The sequence below is a fragment of the Aegilops tauschii genome, chromosome 7 (assembly GCF_002575655.3).
Source record: "Aegilops tauschii subsp. strangulata cultivar AL8/78 chromosome 7, Aet v6.0, whole genome shotgun sequence".
Classification (NCBI taxonomy): domain Eukaryota; kingdom Viridiplantae; phylum Streptophyta; class Magnoliopsida; order Poales; family Poaceae; genus Aegilops; species Aegilops tauschii.
In genome coordinates this window covers 620172670-620200081 of record NC_053041.3, presented here as the reverse complement: position 1 = coordinate 620200081, position 27412 = coordinate 620172670, and the positions used below count along the sequence as shown (strand labels likewise).

At 48.0% G+C, this 27412-nt stretch overlaps 2 protein-coding genes across 2 annotated transcripts; one reads left to right on the top strand and one right to left on the bottom strand.

The window, feature by feature from the left end:
• Positions 1–5425: 5425 nt before the first annotated feature.
• Positions 5426–6154, bottom strand: LOC141027528 (uncharacterized). The gene has a single exon (XM_073504593.1). It carries the CDS (start codon positions 6152–6154, stop codon positions 5426–5428), a length of 729 nt encoding a protein of 242 aa, XP_073360694.1.
• A 15652-nt stretch (positions 6155–21806) lies between these two features.
• Positions 21807–27195, top strand: LOC141027875 (AAA-ATPase ASD, mitochondrial-like). The gene has a single exon (XM_073505421.1). It carries the CDS (start codon positions 22700–22702, stop codon positions 24344–24346), a length of 1647 nt encoding a protein of 548 aa, XP_073361522.1. The 5' UTR covers positions 21807–22699; the 3' UTR covers positions 24347–27195.
• Positions 27196–27412: the final 217 nt, after the last annotated feature.

Below are 27412 nucleotides of genomic sequence, written 5' to 3'. Positions count from 1 at the left end.
GTTGACAGGGGCACGCAGTGGTTTATAAGCCCCACTGCCGCACCACTCTCGAGCTCCTCTCCATTGCAGGCTTACGGGCCTAATTGTCACTGCTATGCCTGATGGGCTTACTGGGCCTTCTGCCGGCCTGAATTCTGGCCCATCGATGGGTTTCTAGTCGTATTCAGGCCGTGGTGGCCCAGTAGGTGGCATATTTTTTTTATTTTTTGCCTGTTTTTTGTTTTCTTTTTTGATTTATTTATTTTGTTTTGTTTCTACTTACAACAAAAAACTTATTTTATTTTATTTTATTTTGTTTTTTAATTACTTATTTATTTTACTTTATGATAATTATTTTTGCTATTAAAGTTTCTATCAAAAAGAGTTCTTTATGAAAATTCTTTTTGCTTTTAATGATTCTGAACAGAAAATACTTCGATAATTTTAGTTGCATCAATTTTATATGATTTTAGTATCAATAATACTAGAGGTTTCTTATAATGTTTTGAACAGAAAATACTTTGTTAATTTTAGTTTCATAAATTTTATTAAAACTTATTTTATTTTGTTTCTACTTATATATTTTAATAAAGTTTATATTATTTTGTTTCTAATTACTTATTTATTTTATTTGTTATTTTTCATGCACCATTTTTCATGCATTTACTAATTATTTTGAGCTATAAGACCCTAAAATTGAAAAGCATTTCAAATGAACTCTGAAAAGGTTGAAAGTTGGCATGGTATCATCATTTCATCCACATAGCATGTGCAAGAAAGTTGAGAGGGTTACGGCAAAAACTGGATGTACTTCGTGTACAAAACGGACAATCTCATTCCAAGTATCAGGATTTCATACGGAAACTCGTCTGTTAGAAAGGGATTTCATTTTTTAAAACTTATTTGAACTCCTGACTTTTTGTGTGTACAAAATGCACCATTCAAAGCCACATCATCATTTTTTAATCCTTTCTGACTTCATTTCTTATTTTTCATGCATTTACTAATTATTTTGAGCTATAAGACCCTAAAATTGAAAAGCATTTCAAATGAACTCTGAAAAGGTTGAAAGTTGGCATGGTATCATCATTTCATCCACATAGCATGTGCAAGAAAGTTGAGAGGGTTACGGCAAAAACTGGATGCACTTCGTGTACAAAACGGACAATCTCTTTCAAAGTATCAGGATTTCATACGGAAACTCGTCTATTACAAAGGGATTTCATTTTTTAAACTTATTTGAACTCCTGACTTTTTGTGTGTTAAAAATGCACCATTCAAAGCCACATCATCATTTTTCAATCCTTTCTGACTTCATTTCTTATTTTTCATGCATTTACTAATTATTTTGAGCTATAAGACCCTAAAATTGAAAAGCATTTCAAATGAACTCTGAAAAGGTTGAAAGTTGGCATGGTATCATGATTTCATCCACATAGCATGTGCAAGAAAGTTGAGAGGGTTACGGCAAAAACTGGATGCACTTCGTGTACAAAACGGACAATCTCTTTCAAAGTATCAGGATTTCATACGGAAACTCGTCTATTACAAAGGGATTTCATTTTTTAAACTTATTTGAACTCCTGACTTTTTGTGTGTTCAAAATGCACCATTGAAAGCCACATCATCATTTTTCAATCCTTTCTGACTTCATTTGTTATTTTTCATGCATTTACTAATTATTTTGAGCTATAAGACCCTAAAATTGAAAAGCATTTCAAATGAACTCTGAAAAGGTTGAAAGTTGGCATGGTATCATCATTTCATCCACATAGCATGTGCAAGAAAGTTGAGAGGGTTATGGCAAAAACTGGATGCACTTCGTGTACAAAACGGACAATCTCTTTCAAAGTATCAGGATTTCATACGGAAACTCGTCTGTTACAAAGGGATTTCATTTTTTTAAACTTATTTGAACTCCTGACTTTTTGTGTGTTCAAAATGCACCATCCAAAGCCACATCATCATTTTTCAATCCTTTCTGACTTCATTTCTTATTTTTCATGCATTTACTAATTATTTTGAGCTATAAGACCCTAAAATTGAAAAGCATTTCAAATGAACTCTGAAAAGGTTGAAAGTTGGCATGGTATCATCATTTCATCCACATAGCATGTGCAAGAAAGTTGAGAGGGTTACGGCAAAAACTGGATGCACTTCGTGTACAAAACGGACAATCTCTTTCAAAGTATCAGGATTTCATACGGAAACTCGTCTGTTACAAAGGGATTTCATTTTTTAAAACTTATTTGAACTCCTGACTTTTTGTGTGTTCAAAATGCACCATCCAAAGCCACATCATCATTTTTCAATCCTTTCTCACTTCTTTTGTTATTATTCATGCATTTACTAATTATTTTGAGCTATAAGACCCTAAAATTGAAAAGCATTTCAAATGAACTCTGAAAAGGTTGAAAGTTGGCATGGTATCATCATTTCATCCACATAGCATGTGCAAGAAAGTTGAGAGGGTTATGGCAAAAACTGGATGCACTTCGTGTACAAAACGGACAATCTCTTTCAAAGTATCAGGATTTCATACGGAAACTCATCTGTTACAAGGGGATTACATTTTCTTGAACTTATTTGAACTCCAGACTTTTTGTGTGTTCAAAATTAACCATTCAAAGCAGAGACTGATTTTGAATGATGCATATTCAACACACAAAAAGTCTGTAAAGATCGCCAACCCCAACATAAAAAAATGAGCATAGATGCGCCTATAGAGAGAATTCAACCTAAATTCATAATAAATTTCTATGAATTTCAAAGAAATTCACTCTGAATTTATGTCAAATTCCCTGTATAAGGGCATCTATTTTCATTTTGAGAGGAGCTCAACAAGGCAGAGAGGGACGGGCTTATAAACCGGTGTGAGCGCCTTTCGGTTGGCGAGGTGGGACTAAACTCTGACCGCAACGAGGACCAACCCTTTAGTCCCGGTTTGTGGCACAAACCGGGACAACTGGTCATGGGCCAGGGGCGAGGCGCATTGGTCCCGGTTCGTGCGTGGAACCGGGACCAGTGGCCGACGTGGCCAGGCCGGCCCCCTGGGCTCACGAACCGGGACAGTTGCCTCCTTTGGTCCCGGTTCGTGAGCGAACCGGGATTAATGGTATTACGAGGGCCGAACCAATCCCCTGTTTTCTACTAGTGGCTTATTTCCATTGACAGCTTATTTTGATTGTTCAAACAATGTGCCGAACATGGTAGACAAAACCCACTACACCGATGGCTCCGAATTAACTTATCAGGAGAAAAATCATCTGGTCGGATTTTGTACTGATATTGAGAATTACAATATCTACAATCAAACTCCTCAACATTATGGTCAATACGTGCCACTAGTGCATGTGTTGAACTACGGTAACTACCATGGAGATACCCTGGTAAGATATTTTACTATTACGACATCCGTGCATCTTTTGCATATTTCTAAAACTAGTACATCATTGCTAACTATGAAGTTATTACTATTTTTTCAACAGAGAATCCCAGAGGATTGTGTGCCTCATTTGATGTATTAGAATGGCAGCCTTCGTGTTTTGAACATATATCCAGGTCATCCTACGAATCTCAACTGTCCATACCGGATTTCTCAAAGAAGTGGAGACATGCTAATCAATAAATGGAAAAATGTATGGACAGTCGTAAGGAGGTTCTTGGAAGCAAAAGGAAGCGAAGCGCAGGAATTGGAGACAGGATGATCTCCATTCTCCATAATGGATTGTCAGGGTCTATATTGTTTTATGCTATTTTACCTTAAAGAGGGTACTTAGGTCCTACCTAATACTGATGATCTTGTGCTAAGAACAAAGTAGGGTTGGTTCGATGACTATCAGTTTGATGATCGTATGACTTGTTATTAATAACGAGTAGAAGTTGTATGATGATTAGTAGGACTTGTTATTATGATGATGCATGATGCGAGCATGAAGAGTTATTATATATCTGTGGATGAAATGAACATGGATTGGATTGAAGTGAAGGCAACATGCATGTGGTGCATGTCGAAAGTAGTACAATCCAAACTTGATCAAGTTAGGATTAGTAGTACTTTTGACATGCATCGCATGTTGCCTCACTTCAATCTAAGTCATGTTTAGGCATAGCAGTAGCAGTAGCACGGAGATAAGAGAGGACACATCTCTCTATTAGCTACCTATACCAACCTAAATTACCCCCCAAAACCCCCAACCCCCCCTTTAAAAAAAAAAAAAACAAAAACCCCGGCCCCTGAAATGCTGACGCGTGGATGCCTATTGGTCCCGGTTGGTGCTACCAACCGGGACCAAAGGCCCTCCTGCCGGGGCTTGCCGGAGCGGCCACGTGGAGGCCCATCTGTCCCGGTTTGCATAAGAACCGGGACTAAAGGCCTAGGGCATTAGTAATGACCCTTTAGTCCCGGTTCAACAACCGGGACAGATGGCCCTTACCAACCGGGACAGATGACCCTTTTTCCACTAGTGTCAGTACAAGCACGGTTGTGGAGGTACGGGTATACTAAGAGACGCGTCTGTGCAGCACCAAAGTTGCATTGGCGATCATGCGTGCGGAGCACGTAGAGTTACTATGCGTTTCATGTGAGGCACATTGATCAAGCAAATAGAGGCACGGAAGTGCAGTCAGTACAAGCACGGTTATGTGGAGGCACGGTTTTGAACCCTCTTGCTGCTGTCAAGATTCTAGAGGCACAGATGTACGGCAGTAGAGGCATCGGTCCGAATATCTGGTTAGAGGGGCTCGGTTGTGGATGCATAGGTGTGAAGTCTCTAGGGTCACGGGTGCGTGACACCACAGGCATGGATTGAGTAGACACTTAGTGAGCCACGCTTGTACATAGGTCAGTTGCACACAGTAGTGTAGTTTTGTGGCATCGTGCAGAACTGGTGTACGGAGAGGAACCTGTGTGCAATAGCAAGGATGTTCTGAATGGACGGAGCGGTGTTTGATGTGAAATGGAGGCAAGGATTTTTTTTCAACGTGGTTAAAGTAACAAAGTTCTCGTCGCTTGTGACTGTGTACCAAATGATCTTCTGCAATATTTATGAATTGTTCACGCCAATGTTTAATAAGCATTGTACTGAAAGTTTACAACGATATCATCACATATTCTTGTAAATGCACGATGCATCTTGTAAAGGTTGAGTATGAAAATTATAATACAATATCGTGCGAGATATCTCTCGTTCTATAATCATGGATACAATATATGCTTGCTCAGTACTGGAACATAACTTACTAATTGCATTTAGACATGCAAAACGTAGTATGCATTTGTACATGAGCACACCACTGTGTTCAAAGTTCAAACGTAAAATAGTAATACAATACACACAGCATCTTTGAGCAACAACAAACATATTTACAACATAGGTTCATACAATCCAAATTATGATAATAGTAGTTCCTACTAGTTTAATGTAGACATCCATTTTCTCGCAATTTACCAACCACTGTTTCCCTTCCGGCGCTTCCAGCCGCTGGAAGATCCCTCGTCATTGCTCTTACGTGGGCGGAGTCTTTCTTTCATTGGTTGTTGGTGGAGGTGACGTAGCCCGTTCTTGATGGTTAGGATTCTATGGTACAACTCGTAGCTAACATACCCGTCCTTTGCCGCATACTCAAGGTGTATCGGGGAAAGTGGCTTCCAGTCCCAGAACTGGTGCTTCTCCTTTGGGAATGATTTCTTCATGTTCTTGTATGAGGGGTCGATGATGGCCGCTGAAAGGTCACCCATGGAGTCCCTTTCTCCACCACCCTTGATGCAGAATAGCCTCTGGAGGTCGACGTGGTGCTCGTCTAGAATTTTGATCCATGCGCGGGCAAGCATGGTCTTGTCGTTCCTGGTATCGACGCTAGTGAAAGTTACCGCTTTCCGTTGCAGGAAGTCAACTAACGCCTGGGAGCGCTCGGATCTGCAGTAGTGGTATACAAGGACATGCTCGCGCATGGCAAGTTGGACGATGGCGATCCCTTGTCGTATGTAACTGCTCTTACGTGTGTACTCGAGGTCGAGGCCGACGAACTTGTTCTTCTCCTCCTTTAGCCATTCTTCGTACTTTTTGATGATCCGCTCCACGGTCCTTGGGTCGTTGGTGTACACCACCTCGAGCACGGTTGTACCATGGGCAGTGATGTGTTCGGTGAGTGTTGTTAGTTTCCCGTCGTCCATGGCTGGAGGTGTGCGGTGGTGAACTGCGGCCGGCGAGAAACTTTCGAGGAAGAGGATGAAATGGAGTCGGAAAAGTGAAAGGGTTCTTTTGTTGTGCAAAAAAGGAAACCGCCAAAGAGCAGTTGCTAGTCACGCGGCGGTTCCAGGCGTAGAATTTCGGAAACAGGGGTTTGCTTTATCTGTTTTTTTAAGATTTTCACTTCTCTTGTTCATTATATTTTTTTATTCGTTTCGTGCTGCCTGCGTGATCCATCTTTGGCTGTGAAAGTAGTTGTGTAAACGGTAGAACACTCAGCAGATGCATGGTCGTGCCTTTTTGTGAAAACGGTTTTTTCAATTAATAATCTTCCTTGGTTAGGGAGGCACGGTTTTTATGTTAATCGGTGCACAAGTGTGTGTTTAGGTAAATTTGAAGTAAATATAGTTTGGACTTGAAAACGGAGTCCTGTTTGGTTTTTAATTGAGATATGTTTCACTAGAATAAGTTTGATAACATGGCATTGATAGAGGTTTTGAATCACAAACTGATTCTTGTTTCGATTGATTTTTGAAAATGAATCCTTTTGTTTTTTGATTTTTTGAATTGTGAACTTTTGAAAGGGTAAGAACTACATTTTTTTGAATGAATCATTTCGATAGTTCAAACAGGATTTGTTTCAAAGGATCATTCCGATGGTTGAAACAGCAAGCTGAGTGTCCGTAAGAGCTACATAAGTTGCAAAAGATCATTCTGATAGTTCAAGCAAGCTCATGGTCCATAATAATTACAGTACTCTACCATCCTAACTAGCAAACTTATAGTAATCAGTGTTTTGCTCCTGGAGGCATCATCATGAAACGAGCATTGAACATTCTAGGAGATACACTGTTTGCTTCCATTTTACGTGCTGGTTCCGACGGAATCTACATAATGCGCTGAATGATGATGGACACAGAACGGTCATGGCGCTCTTTGAAAGTGATTAGAACAACGTTCTTTTGAATGAAGGATGCAGCCGATATGAAGTCTCTGAAAGAAGACTTTTCTATTACCATCCTGCCGTCATTTTTGGAGATGTAGTACGATGAAGGAGTGATGACATGTGTAGGTTCATTAGGAGCTTCAAGGGTTACCCTGTCATTGGTTGGCATGTCCACCCATCTCTTCAGTGTTGAGACAACGCTCCTCAGAATTTTCTAGAAGAAAATGGAAATTAAATAGAAATTAAAACCGCTGATTTGTCACTTGGACAATAAATAAAAGAATGTCTGAATATGGTGAGTGCACAAACATTAAGAAATTTCATATTGGAAGTAATATAATTCCTGGCATGTTCAGGTTTGTGTGTAAACAGATAAAACAACATATTAAGAGAACAACAAAAGTTTTGTTGTTTTAGGTTTGAATAAACAGGTTCTTTATAATTTTACATATAAGCAATATTATGTCAGTATTGTTTATATTACATATTAGCAAAATACGTTTGGTATTTTGACAAGGACAGTTGTAACCAACCATGACATAGTCTTTGGTGTTAGTGGGAGTCAAGACATGGACAAATGGACGACAACGGATGAAAGTATCTCCGAAAAGGCGTTGTAGAAAGAATCGTGTCTGGTCGTAGGTAAGCTCAATATCCTTAGAGTAGACACAGCAGTGAACATGGTCGAAATCGTCAGAAGAAAGATCGTCGAGAGCTAGAAAAAGAAAAAAATTTAAAGTTAGATAAAGCTATATCCAACACGGGGTTAATATTATTCAGTTCGATTCCTGCATATAAAATTACAGCGAAAGAAGATAAGTTTGTAATATAAAAATATAACGAAAGATGATAAGTTTGTAATGTTTGTAATATTAAATACCTACCAACGTGGGGTAATGGAAGCAGCTTTTTGTCATCCCGATATGTTTGTATTTCGAGATTGAGACCCTCGTCTGGTTCAAATTCTATGCGGTCTCCAGCACGAAGTTCATAATCAGCCGCAAAGATGTTCCACTCACCACCGCAGAACTTTGTGTAGTTCGCCCTATGTTTAACAAAGCATTGTAAGACCTTCCTTCATGTGTAAGAAGGGCTGGCTCTACCTGCTGTTTACGCAATTTTCTTGCTTCTTTCTTCCTCTCTTCAATGTATTCAGCGAGAAAAGCTCTGACATTACAAGGTACATACTGGAAAAAATAGTGCAAATAACAACCTGTAAGTATAAATTTGAACTCGCGTGCTATTAATGTTAAAAGTTTTCTTAAATTGGATATGAATTTTTGATAAGAATTACAGGTAACAACATAATTGTATTATAAATTAATGGATACAGATTTTTGGCATATGTTGACTAATTTTAATTAGAACTGAAGATGCATTATAGTAATCAACGCATAGGCATGCAAAACTAATGGACTATATTAATCAGGGCATAGGCAGGCAAACTAATGGAAAATGAAAACACAAGGCAGGTGCGAAGAAGTGGCAGCAGGGGAACCTAGTGTAGGTGCAAGGGGGTATGAGTGACAGTGACGATTTCTACTGTGTTGTAAGCAACTAATGTGTTAGTGATGCTTACTAACCATGCGGTTGCAGCAATTTTCATCAAGAATAACCTCAAACTCCTGGAGAACTTCAGGGTGTGGTTCGCAAGGGCCGCCTGGTTGGCGGCAGGTAGGGCAAATCATACCTAAATAATTCAGAAAAACTATGTTAAGAACACAAGAATATCATAACAATTTAAAAACAAGTTTCAACGTTGAAGGTAGACAACGAATAGCTTCAAATATGTTAGCCATATTGAAGGCAGGCAACAACTACAAATTTACCAGAAATCTTCTCATCTACTCCTTCGAGAAAAGTAGTATGACAGAGTTTATAACACTTGTTTAGATTTTCAAATTGTTTTTATATTCCTTTAGAGAATGAAGTCGTTGTACCGGATCTGATGCTTCAATAACTATCAAATGAAAAACCTAAATGTAAAACGTTAATACGGATCGGAGCATGCTGCTTACGCATGTGCTTTTTACCTGGGACAGAAGAAGAACGAGGGTTGACGAACGGAGATTGGGGTAGGGGAAGCTTAGGGCAAGCGCACACGGTTAGCAAATGTGCGAGAGAAGCACGGCTTAGAAGTTAATCAAGAGACCCAATAAAAACTCTACAATAACTGTTTTGAGATTTGGAGATGATGATATTAGAGTAATGATAGTTGAGTAGTTGTGAATTTGAGAAATACTTATGTTAAAGTTTGTGATTCCCGTAGCATGCACGTATGGTGAACCGTTATGTGATGAAGTCGGAGCATGATTTATTTATTGATTGTCTTCCTTATGAGTGGCGGTCGGGGACGAGCGATGGTCTTTTCCTACCAAACTATCCCCCCTAGGAGCATGCGCGTAATACTTTGCTTTGATAACTTGTAGATTTTTGCAATAAGTATATGAGTTCTTTATGACTAATGTTGAGTCCATGGATTATACGCACTTTTCTTCCTTCCATCATTGCTAGCCTCTCTAATACCGCACACTTTTCGCCGTTATCATACACCCACCATATACCTTCCTCAAAACAGCCACCATACCTTCCTATCATGGCATTTCCATAGCCATTCCGAGATATATTGCCATGCAACTTACCACCGTTTCGTTTACTATGACACACTCCATTATTGTCATATTGCTTCTCATGATCATGTAGTTGACATCGTATTTGTGGCAAAGCCACCGTTCATAATTCTTTCATACATGTCACTCTTGATTCATTGCATATCCCGGTACACCGCCGGAGGCATTCACATAGAGTCATATTTTGTTCTAAGTATTGAGTTGTAATTGTTGAGTTGTAAGTAAATAAAAGTGCGATGATCATAATTTTTAGAGCATTGTCCCAAGTGAGGAAAGGATGATGGAGACTATGATTCCCCCACAAGTCGGGATGAGACTCCGGACTAAAAAAAAGAGGCCATAAAAAAAGAGAAAAGGCGCAAATAAAAAAATGATGAGAGAAAAAGAGAGACGGGACAATGTTACTATCCTTTTACCACACTTGTGCTTCAAAGTAGCACCATGATCTTCATGATAGAGAGTCTCCTATGATATCACTTTCATATACTAGTGGGAATTTTCATTATAGAACTTGGCTTGTATATTCCAATGACGGGCTTCCTCAAAATGCCCTAGGTCTTCATGAGCAAGCGAGTTGGATGCACACCCACTTAGTTCCTTTTGTTGAGCTTTCATATACTTATAGCTCTAGTGCATCCGTTGCATGGAAATCCCTACTCACTCACATTGATATCTATTAATGGGCATCTCCATAGCCCGTTGACACGCCTAGTTGATGTGAGACTATCTTCTCCTTTTTTTGTCTTCTCCACAACCACCCTTCTATTCCACATATAGTGCTATATCCATGGCTCACGCTCATGTATTGCGTGAAGATTGAAAAAGTTTGAGAACATCAAAAGTATGAAACAATTGCTTGGCTTGTCATCGGGGTTGTGCATGATTTAAATACTTTGTGTGGTGAAGATAGAGCATAGCTAGACTATATGATTTTGTAGGTATAACTTTCTTTCACCATGTTATTTTGAGAAGACATAATTGCTTAGTTAGTATGCTTGACGTATTATTATTTTTATGTCAATATTAAACTTTTGTCTTGAATCTTTCGGATCTGAATATTCATACCACAATTAAGAGAATTACATTGAAATTATGCCAAGTAGCATTCCAACATATCTATAATTTTTGATTGTTCCATGCTATATTATATTCTGTTTTGGACATTAATGGGCTTTATTATACACTTTTATATTATTTTTGGGACTAACCTATTAACCGGAGGCCCAGCCCAGAATTGCTATTTTTTGCCTATTTCAGAGTTTCGCAGAAAAAGAATATCAAACGGAGTCCAAACGGAATGAAACCTTTGGGAACGTGATTTTTGGAACGAACGTGATCCAGAGGACTTGGACCCTACATCAAGACATCAACCAGGAAGGCACGAGGTAGGGGGCGTGCCTACCCCCTGGGCGCGCCCTCCACCCTCGTGGGCCCCACGTTGCTCCACCGACGTACTTCTTCCTCCTATATATACCTACGTACCCCCAAACTACCACATACGGAGCCAAAAACCTAATTCCACCGCCGCAACCTTCTATACCCGTGAGATCCCATTTTGGGCCTTTTCCGGAGCTCCGCCGGAGGGGGCATCGATCACGGAGGGCTTCTACATCAACACCATAGCCTCTCCGATGATGTGTGAGTAGTTTACCTCAGACCTTCGGGTCCGTAGTTATTAGCTAGATGGCTTCTTCTCTCTTTTTGGATCTCAATACAATGTTCTCCCCTCTCTTGTGGAGATCTATTCGATGTAATCTTCTTTTGCGGTGTGTTTGTTGAGACCGATGAATTGTGGGTTTATGATCAAGTTTATCTATGAACAATATTTGAATCTTCTCTGAATTCTTTTATGTATGATTGGTTATCTTTGCAAGTCTCTTCGAATTATCAGTTTGGTTTGGCCTACTAGATTGATCTTTCTTGCAATGGGAGAAGTGCTTAGCTTTGGGTTCAATCTTGCGGTGTCCTTTCCCAGTGACAATTGGGCAGCAAGGCATGTATTGTATTGTTGCCATCGAGGATAACAAGATGGGGTTTATATCATATTGCATGAGTTTATCCCTCTACATCATGTCATCTTACTTAAAGCGTTACTCTGTTCTTTTGAACTTAATACTCTAGATGCGTGCTGGATAGCGGTTGATGTGTGGAGTAATAGTAGTAGATGCAGGCAGGAGTCGGTGTACTTGTCGCGGACGTGATGCCTATATACATGATCATACCTAGATATTCTCATAACTATGCTCAATTTTGTCAATTGCTCAACAGTAATTTGTTTACCCACCGTAATACTTATGCTCTCGAGAGAAGCCACTAGTGAAACCTATGGCCCCCGGGTCTATTTTCCGTCATATTTAATCTCCCGACAACAAGTTATTTCTCGCGCCGTTTTTATTTTGCTTTCTTTACTTTGCATCTTTATCATAAAAATACCAAAAATATTATCTTATCATATCTATCAGATCTCACTCTTGTAAGTGACCGTGAAGGGATTGACAACCCCTTTATTCCGTTGGTTGCGAGGATTTATTTGTTTGTGTAGGTGCGAGGGACTCGTGCGTGGCCTCCTACTGAATTGATACCTTGGTTCTCAAAAACTGAGGGAAATACTTAAGCTGCTTTACTGCATCACCCTTTCCTCTTCAAGGGAAAACCAACGCAGTGCTCAAGAGGTAGCAGTCCCCAGCCCAGGGGTCCAGCCAAAACAGCGTGGATGACCCAGTTCCGATCGAGATGGAGGTCCCAATGCGGAGGACCGGTAGTAGCTGAATGACAGATTGCCAGAACTGGGACCCTCCGGTCCGGACGCAGAAGGCGAGGGGTTGCCCACGCAGGTATTTCTGGTGCACAATCTGCAACCACAGGCCTCCATCGCCATTCGCAATGAGCTAGAGCCAACGAGTGAGGAGCGCCAGGTCCCGGGGCTTGCAGATTTCGGACCAGCGCACCATATGGTACTTCTGCTTGTCACCCTCGCCCGCCCAATAGAACCGGGCCTGGACCGAACCAATCTCGTGGTGGAGAGTCTCAGGGAAGCTGTAGAAGCTCATGGTGAATAGGAGGAGGCTGGAGAGGGACGAGTTGATGAGGATCGTATGGGCTACCTTAGAGAGCCATCAGCCCTGCCACAGCTCGATGCGGTGTTGAAGCTTGAGCACTGAGGGCCGAAGGTCGGCCATGGACAGGCGAGAGTCACTAAGGGGAACCCCAAGGTAGGTACTAGGGAATGTCCCCAACCGATAGTTAAGTCGGTTAGCGATGCTCTGGCTCTCAGCGGGCGAATAACCCAGAATCATCACCTCGCTTTTATCAAAATTTATTTTGAGGCTCGACAGGTGTTGAAAACAGAGTAGGAGAAATTTGAGGTTTGACATCTCAGGCGCCGAGCCTTGAACCATGATGATGGTGTCATCGGCGTATTGGAGAAGGGAAACGCCTCCTCCCTCCACCAAGTGCGGGGCGATGCCTAGAATGTGGCCGGCGGCCTTGGCCTTATCCAGGATCGAGGCCAGGGCATCAACCACCATATTGAACAAAAACGGGGAAAAGGGGTCACCCTGTCTAACCCCACAGGAGGTGGGGAAGTAGGGCCCGATTTCCCCATTGATGTTCACCGCGGTGCGACCTGACGACACCATCTGCGTGACCCAGGATACCCAGCGATCATCGAACCCTTTTCTAAGCAGCACTTCCCGAAGGAAGGGCCAACTAACCGTGTCGTACGCCTTATGGAAGTCGATCTTCAGGAAAACCGCCTTGAGGTTTTTGGAGCGCACCTCATGTAGGAGTTCGTGGAAGTCTAGGACCCCATCCAAGATATATCGACCCTGAATGAAGGCGGATTGATCCGGGTGGTTTATTCGGTCAGCTAAAGGGGCCACCCTATTGGCGTACCCCTTGGCAAGAATGCGGAAGATCACATTGATCATCGTGATAGGACGGAACTGGTGGATGTTAGAGGTGCCTGGGACCTTGGGAATCAGAGTGATAATCCTGTAGTTAAGGCGCTTGAGATCTATGGAACCGACATAGAACTCCTCGAAGATGGCCATGACCTCCTGTTTGATGGCGGGCCAGAAGGTCTAAAAGAACTCAACCGGCAAGCCGTCAGGTCCCGGGGCGGATGATGGGTTCATCCCTTTAATCGCCAGCCACACTTCCTCCTCAGAGAACGGGCCGTGAGGGCCGCATTGTCTGCGGCCGAGACACACTGCGGTCCGACCCAGAAGTGTGGCGCAAGAGCTAGGGGGGCTGCAAACAGGGCTTGATAGAAGCCGTCAACGTGGGCACGACTGTCAGCAGGCCGCTGGAGATGCGTCTCGCCATCCCACAGCAGGGGGATGGTATTCCGCCGCCGTCGACCATTGGCGATCGCCTGGAAGTAGGCGGTATTCGCGTCACCCTGGAGAACCCACTTTTGGGTACCTCAAAGGTGCCAATACACCTCCTCGTCGGTGTATATGACCATAAGATGGTCTTCAAGGTCATACCGCTGCATACATTCGTCAGGAGAGTGGCCCACCGAGTCGGCCCGAAGGTCCAGGGCCTGAATGGAGTCAAGGAGGGCTTTCTTGCGAAGACGGAGGTCCCTCCCGAGATTCGCGCCCCAGCCCTTCATGAACTGACGGGCGCGCTTGGCACAGAAGTGCCAGTCATCCACCGCCGAGATGGATCGGTGGGAAGCAAGGCGGGCTTCCAGCCAGCGGCTGCGCACGGCCTCAGCGAAACCGTTCTGGTTAAGCCAGAACGTCTCGAAGCGGAATCTAGGGGCAGAGGGGGGGGCGTTCATCCTGAGAGGATAGAAGAAGAGGAACGTGGTCCGATCCAATACGCGTGATGGCGCGGAGGGAGGCAAGGGGGTACCTCAACTCCCACTCAGGAGATACCAAGACCCGATCCAGCACGGAGCGCGTTGGGTCGGCCTGGCGATTGGTCCAGGTGAACCTGGCACCAATCCTATCCAATTCCCGCAAACCGAGATCTGCAATACAGTCGTTGAACAACTTCATGCGTGGGAAGTTAACTAAGCCGCTATTCTTGTCCTCTGCAGATCAGAGAAGGTTGAAGTCGCCACCGATGACGACGGGAAGCGGGCCGCGGATACCTTACTCGAGAGCTCGTCGAGGAAGGACACCGAGCGACTGTGGTCGGCGGGGCCATAGACTATAATGATCTCCCACTTAAAGTTCAGTGCGCGCTCGAAGATTTCCATGCTCACAAAGAACTCACCCCTATCCATGCTCCCAACCTCAAAGGTGGCATCCTTGACACCTAATAGGATGCCACCAGAGTGCCCGGCGATCCCACTAGAAGGGAGCCAATGCCAGGCGAACAAGTGGGTGCTCAGGTGCTCAAGCTCGGCCAGGGTGAAATCGGTTTGCATGGTCTCTTGGATTGCAACTATGTCAATGTGTTCGTCACGCATGTATTCGATGAGTTGGCAGCGTCGGCCATCCTGGCCGAACCCGCAGATGTTCAAGAAGAGAGTCCGCATCAGACCGCCATGGAGGGGCTGCTTGACCCCAGGACACGGGAGGCGCTTTGCGCGCGGAGGGCGGCGGTGCGGGATCGGGTGCGGCCCCGAATCTCCAGGGGGGCGGGGGCCGCCAGACGGGACGACTGGGGGTCCGGGGGAGGGCCGCTAGCCTCCGAGGAGGAGGAGGCCAGGCGGGCACGGGTCTCGGCCAGCCGGCCATCCAGGACTTCCCGGGCGCGGATGGCCTCGATCTGGACTCTGGGGGAGCAACTTCCCCCTAAACACTATATCAGAGTCGGCCGTGACCTTGGCAAGATGTCCAAGTGGGACCGACTCCAACACAGAGGAACATGTAGCAGAAGAAGCGGGGATGACCGGGGTACCTGGCTCGAGGTTACGCGCCGCAGCCCGGAGCTCAGCCCGCTCCGAGATGGGAAGGGCGGGGCTGCCAACCGGGCGAGCAGCGTCAATCCGGGCACTGCCCCGCGAGGATGTCACCGGAGTCGACGTCGACCGGCCGCGTCTGGTGTAGGCCGTGGACCGCGGTGGGTGTGGGGGCGCCGCCAGGGGAGTAGTCAGGGCGGAGGCACCCGCACATCCAGCGGTAGTCGTCGGCGGGGGGGAGGGGGGAGACCGCAGGCAGGCGAGGCGAGGAAGGCGGGGGAGCGGCCGCCAGCGCCACGTCTGGCCCGGCCTGCACCTGCAGCACCAGAGGTAGTGGGGGAGAAGCCATCTGGACTGGCGGTGGAGGGGTCGGCACCCCGTCGAGGGCCACAGCAGGAGACTCAGGCGAGGGCACCAGGGCGGGTGCATCGGGAGTCGCGAGAGATGGGACGGGTCCCGAGGGGCGGGGGGAGGCCGGCGGGGACGAATCTGGCTGGACAGGGAGGGAGCCCAGGGCGGGGGAAGAGGCTGTCGGACCAGACGGAGGAGGCGCAGCCAGCGCATCAGGAGAGCGAGGTGAGGACGCCGGGATGACGACGAGCCCGACGCTGGAGGTGTCGCTGGACTGCTGCTCCGCGAACGGTGTCGAGGGTAGGAGCGAAAGGAGCCCCTCAGGCAGAGTCGCAAAGGGACCGGCCGGCCGGCCGCCCACCCTGGGTCGAGGTAGAGGGCGGGGGCGCCGGCGGAGGGGAGTGGGAGGGGCTATACTCCGAACCATCCTCGTCGTCAGAGCGGTGGGAGCGGGGGTGGTGGCGACCGTGATAGTCATCGTGAGGGTCCGAGCGACCACCGGGAGGAACGTCGTCAGTGAAGCGAGGGCGCCCCACATGGTTGGGCGGCTTGGGAGCAATGCGGAGGTCGAATCCTTGGTCGTTGAAGAAGACCCGAATGGTGGCCCGCAGCTTGTCGGAGTCGAGGCACTTGACCTTGACTCGCACCTCCTCCTCCTTGCGGAGGGAAAGCCCATCGACGACGACCACCTTGCCCAGAATCCGTGACATTTGACGGATGACACGCTCAGAGCGCGCGATGTCGGGGAGACTAGCAATAAGGATCCAGGCCGTGTCGAGAACGGCCACCGCCTTCGGGTCGAGAATCGGCTCGGAAATGTCGACGATGAGTTTGTTGAGGGCAAGTGTGATCTGGTCGCTGCGGGTGGCGTATCCGTGGCTGACGGAGTCGGGGAAGACCACAGAGAACTCGGTGCCAGAGATGGGAGTGACCGCCCAATCCAACTGACGGCGGTACAGGTGGTTGAGCTCCGCCTCGATCATCTCGGGGGAGGCCACACCGTCTATCACTATGACCACCGCCTGGAGGGATGGGGTGGGTGGCGAGATGTCGGGGACCTCAATGTGGAAGAACCCCAACCCCTCGATCCCATGTCCATACATCCTTAGCTTGTCCGGGATCGGCCGATCCGGGCATAAGAGGGCAGGGTGTCCGAGGTCCTTGCAGATGTAGCAGCAGGCGGGGTTGGCGCAATTGACTTGAGTGTGGCCCTCAATACCAAAGTTGAAGCAGGGCGGACCGGGGGGGCTGGACACCGGACACGGGAGCGGAGTTGAGCCGGGGATGCGGCTGGCCGGGTTTTGCACAGCCCGGCCCTGGCCACGCCTCTTCTTCTTCTTGGAATGCCCTTGGAGGCCACGGGGCAGCCCCCCACCCATGACACCCGAAGCGAGGGGTGTGGCCGAGGAGGAGGCATGGGGCGGGACATATTTCCGGGCGGGGGCAGGCGGAGCCGGTGCGGGAGGGCGCGGGGATGGAGGGCGCTGTTGCCGGGGCAGGGAGGGTGAACGGTCGTGACGGTGCACCGGGGAGGGGGAGCGGCGGCGAGCCGGCCGGCCACCCGCGACAGGGGGGAGCGCGACCGGCCACGCCATGCGGAGCGGTCGGGTGACCAACGCGCGTCCTGGCGATCCTCCCGGGCAGACGGGCGAGAGGAGTCGCGATCGCGGCCGCGGAGCTCCCGGCGCAAGTCTTCCTCGCGGCGGAGAGAGTCCGGAGAGGGGCGAGGCGGGTCCCGGAGATCCTCGTACCGGCGCTTGCGCTGCGCCTCACCGTCATCCCAAGCGCGGGACATGGCCGGAGGAGGGGGCCGGGGGAGGGGGCCGAGGGAAGGGGCGGCAGGCGCGGTCGAGGTAGGGAGAGGCAGACCGACAGTATGGGGGGGAGGCGGCTGAGTGCCGGGGGGGAGGGGCGGAGGGGGAACCCGTAAGGGAGCCAAATGGCAGGCACGGCGGAGGTGGGCCTAGGGCAAGCAACCGGCCCAGAGGCAGTAGGCCGGCCCAACGGGCCCACCCCCTCGGGCGCATGGACCAGGGAACGGCACACCGGACCAGTCCGCACCACCTGGCGGCCCACTAGGCCACGGCCCAAGACCCTAGGGCCCAGGGAGCAGGGGGAGGGGTACCAGCGCGGAGGGTTTCCCCTCGATGCACCAGCGCCGCTGCCGCCGTCCCGGAGGCCGAGGAGGGGAGCGGCAGGGCCACCTGGAGCTGACGAAGCAGGCCGGTCGCCTGGACTTGGAGGTGAACCTTCGCCAATACTCCAGTAAGAAAAGATATCTGATCAAGGGGTGCCGCTGGAAGGGGTATCAGGCAACGATTGGCTTTATGGAGCGCGCTCCTGCGATTCCGCCTTCGGGCGACTCGCCGGCGCCCTTGCCCTCGGTCGTCCCCGCTGCCTGCTCCTCGCCGGCGCCCCCGCCTCCGCCGCCTCCCGCGCCCTGCCCGTCCCCCCCTGCCGCTCCGCTTGGCGCTGCACCGGTAAGGATCCGGTGGGCCGACCTCGCAGATGACGACCCCGTCTCCGCCGGTGCTAGAGCCCCCATCCCCGCTTCTCCCTCCCCCCCCGACGCCTGGCTCTCGCCGCGCCATCTAGCGTGGCCCCCATCTCAACCTCCCAGGAGCGAGGTTCGGGCACGGGCTCGCGGAGGCTGCCGCCGACGCAGGTGACGACCGGTGCAAAGGGCGGTGCTTTGCCGCGGGATGGGTCGTGCCTGCGTCGCCGCCGTTCATGGGGCGTTGCAGGCCGCTCTGAGCTGGGGTCCGCCCGAACTGCGTGGCACCCGTCCGCCTCAGCTTCGTCCTCCCGTCCGGCGACCCTTGGCCCGCTCCTCCTGCCCCTCGGCCCCGCGGCTGCTCGCATTTCTTGACCCTCGCTGTTCCGCCCGTTTATCGCCTGCCAGTTATTTCAATAACGACACATACTCGTGTGGTAGGTCGTCGATTTAGGTCCATATCTTCAGAGAATCGAGCTTGGTCGACGAGGGTTTTGTAAACCCTTCATATGGCGCCAACACCACGACATTACCACGGAAATTCTAGGGCCCTTCTTCCAACCTGTTTCGAATCGTCAAGGCAATAGAACTGCAAGGTGTAAAGGTTGTCGTTCAGGGGCGAAGGTTCACCTCCTTGGCCAAATTCCACCCCGCTCTCATGTTCTTCTAAAACCAATATTGGTTGTTGGGCTTGTCCATATGGACTCGGGCAATGGCTATCCATCATGTCAAATTAGTCGTCAGTGCTTCATCCTGTTGCACAGGAACATCATGGAGGTCGTCCTCTCTAAGCCCAAGTCGCCATCGCCTCTGAGGAAAAAGCTAACCCTAGCATGAGGGGGAAAAGAGGTCTTGGTGATGTCCAATAGGTTTTTTAGACAATGGTGGTGTCCAATACGTGATCCGCATTGGAGTTATCCTAAGGCTTGGTTTCGTGCGTGTGATGTTATTTCATGTAAATGAAGCAGTACGGGTACGCCTCAACCAACACACATATTCGATCCCCGAGCTCCTCTCATCCTTGTCTCATGGCCTCCTCAGCTTCCTCCTCCCTCTCCCTAGCAGCCCTCCCAGCTACCACTCCACCTCCACCCCTCGCTCCCTCCGCCCTCCTAATCCAGATCCAGATCCCTCGCTTGCTGCCGCCGTTGGAGGGCTGGAGGCTCCCGTCCCTTGCTCCCTAGGGTGCTCTGAGCTCCTGCTGCCACCTCCTCCACCTCGCCTTCCCGCGAACTCTACCCCAAAGCTAGTCGCCGAGGCACCTGTGCAGCCTTGGGTGGAGGGTGGGGGACAGCGTCGTTCGCGGATGGAGAAGGCGCCTGCTCCATCTCCCGGGAAAGGGGTCGGTCTCTCCCTCGCCTTCAAGAGGAGAATGTATGGCCGCTGCTTCCGTTGCCTCGCGTCGGAGCACTTCGTGGCTAACTGCCGCGACCCTATAAGGTGCCTGGGTTGTGGCATCTCTGGCCACCGCGAGCGGGAGTGCCTGACGCGCCTTCCGTCCAGACAAGCTTCAACCCGCCACTCCCCTCGCCTGCGGCCTCTCCACGTCGGCCACCGGATGCGCTACCCTGCCACGCGCCTCCGCCATATCCGCGACATTGCTCGTGGGCCTCCGTTGCTGCCTCTCCGGCTGTGCTCGTTCAGGAGGCGCCTTGTAGCAACTCCGGCTCCCCCTGCTCAGGTCTTGCCGACCTCGTCAAGTCTTCCATTGATGCTGAATTGGGGCTGCTGCAACCCCACTTTGCAGCTCAGATCGAGGCGCTGCGCATCGAGGTGCAAGCCCTGGCTGCCGCTCGTACAGAGGAGGTCATTCAGCCTCTCCGCGACATGGCGTTCACTCTGCAGGGTTGGGCAGTTCAGGTTTCGATCCTCTTAGAGCGGCTGGAGGTTATCAGTGGAAGTGTTGTTTCTTCGCCGGCCATCAATGGGTCTCCTGAGGTGCGAGAGGGAGGGACTACGAGGATCGGTGGGGGACCTTTCTCTTCCTCGGCGCCGATGGGTCTGCCTCCCCCCTGGTGTGAGCATGAGGAACCGACGCCTCTCGTTGTTGCTTGTGCTAAGGGTGTTAGTGAGACTAGTGTGGCTGCTTGCTCGTCTGAGGTACTGGCTACTATGGTGCAGATGTTCTTCCTACTTTGGATGTAGTTTTGCACTAGATGGTGATTCAACATGAGGAGGAGCAAGGAACGTTTGAGGAGATAGTCAAAGTGAGCAAGGACATGGAGCAGATTGAGGTGGTTTTGCTCGCTGGCTTGGCTGTAGAGGTACCTCCCTTGGTCTCCTCTCCAGTGATGCTTTCTTCAGGGGGCACGACCACTATGATGTCTTCGGGGTCCGGGAAGCTACTTGATGACATTGGCATGCCTCAAGGTCCGGCTTGAACCACCTTGCTGGATGAGTTCCTAAGTAGTTTCAGTTGCACAGCGCCACGGTCCTTGCTCGAAGCACCAATTCATGTGCAGATTGAAGGGGCATCTACTTGTTCCGAGAGGCCTAGTGGACGTTTGGATAATAAGAACAAAAGTTCCAACATCCCGGCTGCCAAGCATGCTGAATATAGGTTGGCGGAGGCTTTTGGGGAGCTACCGAAGGGAACGACATCTAAAAAAGTCACCGAGGAGGATGTGCAAGAGAAGATGAAGTCTTATTTGCGGATGTACAAGAAACCGCTACGTCGACGGCGATCCAGGCAATTCGTGCCTTGGTGGAGGTTAATGTGTGATAGCATTTTTCTGAAGGTTAGGCGTGAGTGCACATCTGGTTGCAGGCGTGTTCTTGAGGTTGCAGAGGTTGATTTGGTTGGGTATGTTGTGTTGTCGATGGTCTTGGGCCTAGGCACTCTTGTATCCGGCTCGGACGATGTTCCTTGAGTGCTAGTCGGGTGTGTGTGGTCTTCGCCGGTTTTCCTTGATTAACCGTGCCATGTACGGTTTTTAGGTCCGGTTTCCCTTATTAACTGGACCAATTCTCTTCTTCTTAATGCAATGCGGGAGCTCCCCGCCCTTTGACGAGGTTCCGTCAAAAAAAGAAATTTCAGTGGTGTTGCCGATGAATTGACCCAAATAAGTGTGTGTGCGTGCGCGCGTGCGCACAAGGTCCCGCTGTTATTGGGAGTATAATGTTCTAACCTATGTTGATAGCCAGATTCAAAAAAATGTTGATAGCCTTATAATCGTATATTTGCCAACTATTATTCCGTAATAAAGCTTATGATTTTCCTTAAAAGAAATCGTCATTTCTTAATTTCCGGATGACCAAAAGGTCGAGTTCTATTAAAATCTCAGCAAATGAAGTAACATAGGAATAGCAGAGGCTGAAAAATGAAGGCTCTCAGTGAGCCGTTCTGACAACGATATAGTGATCGTTTGGTGGCCCAATGACATTCATATAATTTTTAATATGTTTGAAATAGCTTGTACTTCAAACTTTTATAATAGATGTTGGTATAAGAAAAGCGAAGGCTCAGAAGAAAAGAGAAGATTGACGTGAATCCGTACTTTTAGCCCCCCTCATGCTGAGTTAAAGGCAACTTCAGGTGACAGGCCCGTGGCCTGGCCCGGCCAGAAGTACGTCATGACTGCTTTTTGCCTCGGCAGACCCTGGACCAGCAAGCTGGTGTATATGCTTGCGTCGTCGGCAATAGGTTGGTCACTACCAGGCTATTTAGACCGTGACGTAGGATTCGTGGCGAGCGGTGTGGTACTAATGTTTCTTTCGGCACGGTGTGGTTTGTACACGCCCGACCGAGCGGTGTACTCGTTCACGGCCCAGCGAGCCACCTCGATCGTCTTCCGTCCAGCTAAGCTGTGCCTTTCCCAGGGAAGAAAAAAAAAAGCTAAACTGTGCCTTGTCCTCGGGGGTCATCAGCACCATGCAAATCGTCACCCATGCTTCATCTCGCTGACGACTCAGCACGATGCCGACCTCATGCATCTCTGATTAGTTTCAAAGCTACCTACTATTGTATAATACACATGCAAAATTTTATACTAGCCTGTTGTAACAAGATGCAATCAATCGTCTAAAAAATGTTTCATGATGCAATTAACAATCGCAATCCTGACGCATCTGGTTGGCTACAAAACTGAGCTAGCCAAGTCTGCATTTGCCATTGGATCCATTAAGTAATCTCGTTTCCATGGACTGTTCGATCAACGCTCGCCGGTTCTCCTCACCTGCTCCGGCCCCAACGATCACGACAGCACGTGCTTAGCTAAGCTTCAACTTCAGCAAAATCACCACACACGCATGTCATTATATACGCAACATGTACACGCATGTCCAGTCCAGTCCAGGTCACTACGGCTTTACATCCACACAATATCAAGAGGAGCGCTAGGTCCGGCCATGGCACCGGCGGTGGTGGAGAGGTGGGCGGGGCTCGGATCGGCGGTGGCGACCGTCATCTTCCTCTGGTCCGTGGTGCAGAACTACGTGCCCCCCACCTTCCGCCTCTACCTCACCACGTGGGCCGCCAAGCTCGCTGCCTTCTTCAATCCCTACCTCCAGATCACCATTTCCGAGTACGGCGCCGAGCGCTTCCAGCGCAGCGACTTCTTCCTTGCCGTCGAGGCCTACCTCAGCGATGCCTGCGCCCGCCGCGCGCGCAAGCTCAAGGCTGAGCTCGGCAAGGACAGCAAGAACCTCCGGGTCTCCGTGGACGACCACGAGGAGGTCACTGACGACTTCTCCGGGATCACCATCTGGTGGTACGCCTCCAAGAGGCAGTCCAAGGCCAACGTCATCAGCTTATACCCCGGCGGGGACGAGAGGCGCTTCTACCGAGTCGTCTTCCATCAGCGGCACCGCGACCTTGTCGTTGACTCCTACCTTCCTTTCGTACTCGGCGAGGGCCGCGCTGTCACTGTGAAGAACCGCCAACGCCGCCTCTTCACCAACAATGCTAGTGGTAGTTGGAACCCCTACAAGGGCAAAAGCGTCTGGAGCCATGTCCCCTTCGAGCACCCCGCCACCTTTGACACGCTCGCCATGCACCCCGATGAGAAGGAAGCTGTCATCGACGACCTCATGGCCTTCCAGGAGAGCAAGGAATACTATGCCAAGGTCGGCAAGGCATGGAAGCGTGGGTACCTTCTTTACGGACCGCCTGGCACCGGCAAGTCTACCATGATCGCCGCCATGGCCAACTTCCTCGACTATGACGTCTACGACCTCGAGCTCACGGCGGTCAAGAACAACACCGAGTTACGGAAGCTCTTCATCGAGACAACGGGCAAGTCCATCATCGTCATAGAGGACATCGACTGCTCCGTCGACTTCACAGGAAAACGCCGCAAGGACAAGAAGGCCTCAAGCAACAAGGACTCCGACAACGATGACAAGCCCAAGCTACCGATAGAGCCAGAGAAGGACGATGCCACCAAGGTGACGCTCTCGGGCCTGCTTAACTTCATCGACGGGCTGTGGTCTGCTTGCGGAGGTGAGCGGATCATCATCTTCACCACCAACCACAAGGAGAAGCTGGACCCAGCGCTGATCCGGCGGGGCAGGATGGACAAGCACATCGAGATGTCCTACTGCCGCTTTGAGGGCTTCAAGGTGCTCGCCAAGAACTACCTAGATGTCATTGAGCACGAGCTGTTTGGGGAAGTCCAGCGCCTGCTCGAGGAGACCGACATGTCGCCCGCTGACGTTGCAGAGAACCTGATGCCCATGTCGAAGAAGAAAAAGAGGGACCCGGATGTGTGCTTGATAGGCCTAATCGAGGCGCTCAAGCAGGCCAAGGAGGAAGCGGCGGCGGCCAAGGTGAAGGAGGCAGAGGAGGCTCAAGCGAAGAAAGCCAAGGAGAAAGAGGAGACAGAGGTGAAGAAAGGCAAAGACAAAGACAAAGCACCCGAGGCAGCCAATGGGGATATTAAGCAAGGTGACAAGTGAAGTGACATCACAACAGGAAGCCAAGGAAAAAGAATGAGCTTGTTCACTAGTGCTCCCTTACAAAACAAAAATGCAGTGTTTGGTGAGAGAAAAATAATGCACCTCTCAACTGAAACAATATTTCTTTCTTCTCTCACTTGTAATGCTGCTGCATATAAAGCGTGCAACAATACAAAATGCTACAGTAACAAGAACCACACGCTTTTCATACACCAAAAGGCTAACAAGTTTTTTTCAGGGAATTAAAAAATAAACATGGTATCATGCAGGCTTCATTACCATTTCACCAACACAATGTCGCCACTACGCATGACAGTGACAATACGCAATTAGCAATCGAATTTCTCCTGCTCCTAGAGTTAATTAAGCAACCCAAATCTGAATTGGCCCGTTCATTAATTAATTAACTAATTAAGCAACCCAATTCTGCATTCCTTCAGCCCTGACCAAATGTAACATGATATTGTTGTAAGAACAGAACAAAAACAGAGCGTCGTTTACAAAACAAAAAGACAGCAGTCTAGCGTATATAACTCGCCTATAAAACTTCCTTGCTCTGATAAAGTATACAAATGCTACAGCAGACCCGAAGACACAGACACATGCCAATGATCAGGAAAGAGAATGCGAAGCATTGCTTACCAGCGCACGCAAGCTCACCTTGTGGTCACCATGTTGAAGGTGGTGAAAAATGGTTCAGCCCGAACACCTCTGACGTTATGATGAGCATGTTTTGATGGATACTAGACCATGAAGGCGCGCGTTGCCGCGCCCGTCTATTTTAGAAATAATAAATTTCAATCATGTATATATTTTGAACAGTTCAAATTTACAATGCTTACGCCACATGACTGCTTGAATACTTAACATTGGTTATGTTCTAACACAAATATATTACCAGCAAAAAGACAATACACAGTTCCAAAGTAGACATTCATTAATGCATTTGTCTGCGTTAGCACTTGAACAGGGAGGAGTATGCACAAACACATGCCCTCGCCGAGATAGGACATGTGTATGAGCTTCAGGTCTAGTTAGGCTGACCGTTCACTGAACAAACACTAACCATGTAATACCTATATAATAAAACGAAAGATGAGCTATAGAATATCAGAAGAGCTTCTATAACCTACAGTTTCAGGGCAAAAAATGGCATGTACTAATCTGAAAAGGTACATTATTCATAAGCTACGCTATGACACACTTGTTCGAACTTAGGCTACATTTCATCAGTATGCAAATGCTATGTTTGGAGATGGTATTATTATTAGCAAGCATGTAATATAGTCACAATATATATTATTATTATCAGTTGTACTACGACCTTACATAAATAACAAAAGTCAATATACATTTCATTTTCTTAAGTACGTAGATGATTGTCTACCAAATAGCAAACCTACAATAGGAGAATGCTAAACATAAAGAATGCTGAAAAGGCGACGATCAAATTTTGTAGTTCATTTCAGCAATCCTTCACATAAATATATGGGACTAACCAAAGTGTGACCTTAAAACACATTACGCTAGAAGTAAAGAAAATAAAGGTCCAACGCTAGCACACAAATATCCATACGCAAGAACAAACAATGGAAATCACATGATAGTATCATAACACGAAGCTTGAGCATTACATCAATCACTTTCCCATGTCATACAAATAATGTCACAGAAAAAGCGTACCTAGAACATGCCATAGGGAAGCGTCATGGAAATAACCATATTGCCATGCTATGCGATTTGTCGGTATCCTTCCACTGCAAGTTTATGACCACCACATGGTGGTACATCAAACTCTACCTTATCATGGCCCATGACCTCTGAAACATTATATTGCCCAATGTAACGGCAAACAAAATACTCATACAATCAAAGACAACACTATGAATTGCATAAGCTATCTTCCGTGCACTCACAACACTCGCAACAATGAGAATGAGAACTAAAGAGCATCTTCATTTGGATGGCTATCTGAGTACATTTCTTTGAAACATGGTTTATATCTGATGTGATTTAAATCTTCATGGAGTCCATAGAATATGCAGGGAAGCAAGTTCTAAAAACAACTTGGGTCCATTTATTCTGAAAAAGTTATTTGTTTGATCAAGTGTCTAACACACCACCAACCATATTGCAAGATATTCATATCATTATTAAATAACTTGGTCCGGCAAGAAAACAAATGTAACTATAATAATTGTGTACTCCGCTCCATCTAAAATGACCATTTCTAAGTCGGGATTTGGAATACATATCAGCTAGGAAATGTTTTTTTAGATCCTTTCATAAATGATTGAAGAATGGTGACTGCTACTGAACCTCAGTAAGAAAAACGTCACACTCTCATATGCCAAATCCATTATTGGGATAAAAAAAATTAGGGTCATCCTACTTACATTCTATTTCTTTGATGCCCACAGGAGAATAATGATCAACACTGGGAGCAGGAACCATAGGAAGATGATGGGAGATGATCACACTGTACACATTTCATAGTTTTAAATAGCGCGCTAAGCATCTTAGCGGCGGACCTCTTCCAAATGCTATAGCGGAGCTATAGCGCGCTATTTAAAATATTTGTTCATTTGTTTGGACCAAAGTCTCTTAGCGCAAGACCTTTTGTAAACGCTATAGCGGAGCTATATCGGGCTATTTAAAACAGTGACACATTTGCGCCAATATAATAGCAATAGTTTATTAACATTAGCAGGTGCTTTACTAATGAATGGGAAGATGGGGAGTGTGTGAACATGGCTCTGCAAAGAATCAAAATAGCGACATGAAGTCAGCATTAAGAAAAAGGGTTCAATCTTGACAACAACCCCCCCCCCCCCTTGCGACATAAAAGGTCGAACAAGTTACCTATAAAACAAACTCGAGCTGATCAATGAAACTCAGTAAACAAGTTACCTTCACAAAACCAAAGAGAGACTGTAATCTAGTAACCACCACTTAGGAAAAACACGCACATCCCCATGATTAACCGAGAGGAAGCAGAAGGAAAAGAGACTTCTGCACGTGTCTGTGTCCCGTAGTCAGCACGGTGAGGAGAATGGAAGCTGGGCA